Here is a 5,068-nt window from a genome sequence, read left to right as displayed (position 1 = left end):
TTAAACAAAAAAATAATAAAAAAATAATATTACATTCAATTAACTATAAGGTCATGTTTGTTTCGTGGGATTTTAATCCGGATAATAATCCGGGGATAACTAATCCCATCAAAATTAGTCCTATGGATTAAATAATCATATCCTAAGTTTGTTTGGAAGGATTAAGTGTATGATTGGAATATAATCCTTTAAAATTTTATCATATGTTTGTTTTGTGGGATAGTACTTGAGATTGTAATATAGTTCTTTAAATTTTCCAATCCTATGTTTGTTTCATATGGGATAACAATGAGGGGATTATAATTTTTTAAAAAATGACTTGTAGAAGGGTATAAAACAATACCTCCTTCCACCAAGCATTAGATGAGATTATAGTCCTATCATCTTCTCCCACAAAACAAACATGGGATAGACTAATTTAAAGGATTATAATTCTTAAATAACTCTTCACTAATTTTTTACAAAACAAACATGAGATTGAAAAATTTAAAGAATTATAATCCTATTCCCAGCTTAATACCGTTAAATAAACATGACCTAAGAAAAATAACAAATATTATAAAACTACATAATAAATATATAATAACATTGAGTAGCCTAAATTTATATATGCATTATTTATTGACGTAAATTTGAACCGGCTAATAAATCATTTTTGGATAAATTTGAACCAAATTGATCCAAATTTAAGTCAAGACCACTTTTGATGACAGCTTTAGGCTTATTTACGACCGTACTAGGGAGTGGAGGCCCCGACTGCCTGCAGCAGCCCTGCCACCGAAATTTAAGTAGAAGAATATTTAGTAGTATTAACTATAAAGTTTAGTTGATTAAAATATTTAATTTTGTTTTTTTTAATGCGGGGTGAGTGTCCGTCGAGTCACCAACGATGTAAGGGAGCTGGTTCAATCATGGATTGGCAGCAAGTTTGGGCTCATGAGCTCATCAGCTTTCTCAAATTCTTTTTCTACAAACTGTCTCAGACAATTAATTATCCAATTAATTTTGGACTCAGCCCATTATATCGAGTCCATGCCAACCACAATCACTCAACCAGCAGCTAGCAAGTTAATTATATATCCAAGATAGGTGCACAAATAAAATCAGCAGCATGTCAAGGATATCCAAAAAGAGTACCAAGCTTTGAAATAGATAAAGAGTACTTGATAGTAATTAACAGCAACAAAAAACTATTCTATGGCATGACACCCATTACACAGAGACAAGAAGTTGTAGCTAATTTTTCAAATTGTAAACCATAAGTTCCATATTAAAGCGACGACTATATTATAGATGGATGACCCAAGCTGAGGCAGCAGAATGCTTGATCATGGGTTGAATGCTGAAAACACCACCACTGAGTTGTGTCCACCAAATCCAAATGAGTTTGAGATGCCTGCATTACAATTTTATAGTCTATATCAGCAAGTGTAATTTTATGTCGTAATATGTTTATCGATAAAAAGCAAGCTCTAGGTTGAAAGAGATGATAATAATATTATTAACAAATGGATATGTAAGAAACGAAAGTAAAACTTACCAACATTCACTTCATGCTGCTGCTTTTTATTTGCAACTGTGTCAAAATCAACTTCAGGTTCCAGGTTCTGCGTTATAGTCATAGACAACAAAATGAGAGGTTTTAGGATTACCGACAGACAAATGAGAAGGAACTACTTTGAAGGACCAAGAATATAGAAATCAACTGTTACACTACGCAATTACTTCTTTGTTCTAAATGTAGTTGAAGTTCTCAGAAATTTTTAATCATAGATTAAGTTCAATTGTAGAACATACCACTTGATTGATAGTAGGATGCAGCCACCCTGTAGCTATGGCTTTCACTGTTGCCACGCCTTCCAATCCAGCAGAAGCCCCCAAGCAATGGCCTATCATAGACTGGAGCAGTATATGTGAAGGAAGAAAGTGAGGAGCGAGAAACATATTAAGAATAAAGTAAAGAGATTGAAACCGGAAACTTGCACTCTTAAATCTTAAAGTATGAACAAACATCTGACTGAAAATAGAAAGAAAGAAGCAAGACAAAGTTTTACCTTGGTTGCATTCACTTTGATCTCTGACATGTTGTTCTTGAATACATTCTTAAGAGCATTTGCCTCAGCAAGGTCTCCAGCTAAAGTTGAAGTTGCATGTGCATTGATGTAATTGACCTGCAAATTGAAGATGATGAATACACAAAAATATTTTATAGCATTAACATGAAAAAGAATTTTTGATTGACTACAATTTAGTTAATATTTTTGCTGATCCAACGACGCATTGCATTCTGTGTCAGTATATGCTATGAACAAATCCCGGAATCAACAAAATGATTAACCTTTAGGTAACATCATATCACTGTCTTCCCAAGTATATATATTTAGCTTTAATGCGGCATACTTAGAACCAAATATAGGATGTCACCATATATAAACTAATACTATTCATATTCTTAAAAGGAGAACACAAACAAACATGCATGAAAGTAACTAAATTAAGAACAGAGACAATACCTCCTCAGGTGACACACCAGCATTCTGAAGGCCACTTTGAATGCACATTGAAACACCAAGCCCATCAGGTCTTGGATCAGTCATATGATGAGCATCACAAGTGACTGCACCGCCCAAGTACTCAGCAATTATCGGTGCACCTCGCTTCATTGCATGTTCCAAACTCTCCATCACCTACATAATTTGCGAATATCAGATTTCAGAAACCTTGAATTTAATCAAATATTAAGAGGCAATTAAAAGCCTTATGTAGCATGTGTGTTGACTTTTGAGACATTCGCCAATATAAACATAAATGAATAGAATTCAGTAAAAACAACCACCGTACCACACGAACCAAAAGGAGATGGAAGACTTACCAAGACTCCAGCGCCTTCACCCATAACTAAACCATCTCTACCTATGTCCCAAGGCCTAGAAGCCGCCTTGGGATCATCATTTCTCTGAGACATTGCTCTGCACGAAGTAAACCCGCCCAATCCAACAGGAACAATAGCAGCTTCAGCTCCACCAGCAAGCATCAAATCAGCCTCGCCACTACGAATGTGATTGGCAGCAGCGTAAAACGCATAATTTGAGGTGGCACAAGCAGCAACAATAGAATAGTTTGGTCCCATGAAGCCAAGATCAATAGCAAGCAATGCAGAGCCCATGTTTGTTATTGTATATGGTATGAAAAATGGAGATATTTTCCTGTAACCTTTTGTGATAAGATTCTCAACTCCATCACAAAATGTAGTAAGACCGCCCATACCACTTCCAACAAGCACACCAGCACGCTCCTTGTCAATCTGAGACAAATGAGATAAAATTAAAACATGATTTCAGTGAAGCATGTTTAAATAATTAAATCATTTATCTAACTAATTAGGAATGACAGGATCATCAGAAGAGTATTATATAGATATGTTTATGTGAAACAAAATTAATTTTTAATTATAACTAAAAGGACAAATATAGATAAACAAACACATCTCACGAAGTTGATATTTTGGCGATCTTTATCAAGTACTATGCGAGTCTCGTGTATTACCTACTTTATTTGGTTGCATGTCAAAAATTGTTCAAAGACAGATCTTAGTTTCAAATAGAGTAATTAAGTGGGTCCATTTTAAGCAATAATCATTCTCTATTTACATGTTCATTTTAACTATTTTAACTTTTATCTGATAGACTTATCAAAATTTGACTGAAATTTATAGTTACCATATAATTAAAAAATAAAATAAAAAAAATATCATTGAAAAATATATTTAATTTATTTTAAATCATAACTTTTAGATTTGAAAATAAGTAATCAATAATTTTTAATCTTAGTCAAAACTTGATCAATTTGACTCCTAAAAAATAAAATGAACATATAAATATAAACGGAGGGAGTACAAAATAATTAATAATTAATAAAAAAATTAAATAATTAAAATAAATACAAAACAGATCTCAAGTCTGTAAATTTTTTTGCGGGTAATAAACCAATATATACATATATATGTAATGTAGTCAAACGAAAACAACTAAATCATTTTTTTGCCTTCAATTTTTTTTATAGATGTATTACACACTTTTTGATGTATATAGATCAGGATTGAATCTCTTAAAAAAAATTGAACTAAAAAAATATGTAGATGTAATTTGAAGTTACAAAAATGACCTTAGAGCGCATGTTTTCGCCAAGACCAGCATTTTCGAGTGCTTTTTTACCAGCAACGATGTTGTAACGCAGACAATTATCAAGTCTCCGATCATTCTTGCTATCTATGTACCCTTCTGACGAAAATCCACGGATCTGTGCCGCGAATCTTGTCGGGAATTCAGATGCATCAAATCTATCAATAAAATCCACACCTGATTCGCCTGCAAGAAGCTTGTCATAATAAGTATCCACATCATTTCCAAACACCGAAACCACCCCCAGACCGGTTATGACAACTCGTTTTTTAGGATCCTTTTCGCGTTTCGGAGCAGCTGAGGTTGCGAAAACCGACAACTTTCGAGGTGGTCTAGGGGATGTGATGGTCGGGTTGCGGTAGCCAAATGTTGGAGTGAATGTAGATTGAAGTAGAGATTGCATTTTGGATTGAAATAGAGAGGACTAATATGAGTCGGAGATTGTTGTGTTCTTTTTTTCGAATGGATTCTTTTTATTAAAATCAGTGCTCTGTGTGTGTCAGTTTGGGTGTAATGTAAATATATGGGGGGAGGAGTGATAATAACGAGGTGAGGTATCAAGCAGTAACGTTTAAGGTGGTGCGGTTGTAGTTGAGAGGCCTTGTGGATTGTTCTAGATTTGTTTTTTGCTTCCATCACAATTGCATGCAGAAATGTACACGTGTATATTTTCTAACAATAAGTATATAAATTTTCTGATAAATCATAAAAATATATTAACTTACAAGACTAAATTTTATCGAGTCCAATACTTAATTCACTTCCTCAAGTTCATATATATTGTGCAACTTATATTACATAAATATCGTAAAAACACAAATATTCTGCCAGAGTCAAGTTCTATTATTAGTTAACTCACAATTACTAATTGGAATAAATGTTGGTGG

At 33.5% G+C, this 5,068-nt stretch overlaps 1 protein-coding gene across 1 annotated transcript; it reads right to left on the bottom strand.

Annotated features, from left to right (window-relative positions):
• Nucleotides 1-1,121: 1,121 nt before the first annotated feature.
• LOC141675311 (3-oxoacyl-[acyl-carrier-protein] synthase I, chloroplastic-like) lies at nt 1,122-4,750 on the bottom strand. Its single transcript, XM_074482029.1, has 7 exons — nt 4,165-4,750; nt 2,873-3,304; nt 2,514-2,687; nt 2,055-2,171; nt 1,798-1,899; nt 1,541-1,607; nt 1,122-1,396 (listed from the first exon to the last, which is right to left on the bottom strand). Exons 1-7 carry the CDS (start codon nt 4,582-4,584, stop codon nt 1,329-1,331), a joined length of 1,380 nt encoding a protein of 459 aa, XP_074338130.1. The 5' UTR covers nt 4,585-4,750; the 3' UTR covers nt 1,122-1,328.
• Between the last annotated feature and the right edge of the window lie 318 nt (nt 4,751-5,068).

Source organism: Apium graveolens, chromosome 7, assembly GCF_009905375.1.
Source record: "Apium graveolens cultivar Ventura chromosome 7, ASM990537v1, whole genome shotgun sequence".
NCBI classification, from domain to species: domain Eukaryota; kingdom Viridiplantae; phylum Streptophyta; class Magnoliopsida; order Apiales; family Apiaceae; genus Apium; species Apium graveolens.
The sequence above is the reverse complement of the archived record's forward strand: the minus strand, read 5'-3'. Positions and strand labels throughout refer to the sequence as shown.

Excerpts from the sequence above, each read along its gene's own strand:
- LOC141675311 (XM_074482029.1), bottom strand. The coding sequence starts at position 4,584 with ATGCAATCTCTACTTCAATCTACATTCACTCCAACATTTGGCTACCGC. Across the intron at positions 3,305-4,164 it reads GCGAAAACATGCGCTCTAAG|ATTGACAAGGAGCGTGCTGG; the intron begins GTCATTTTTGTA and ends CATTTGTCTCAG. Across the intron at positions 1,900-2,054 it reads TCAAAGTGAATGCAACCAAG|TCTATGATAGGCCATTGCTT; the intron begins GTAAAACTTTGT and ends ATACTGCTCCAG.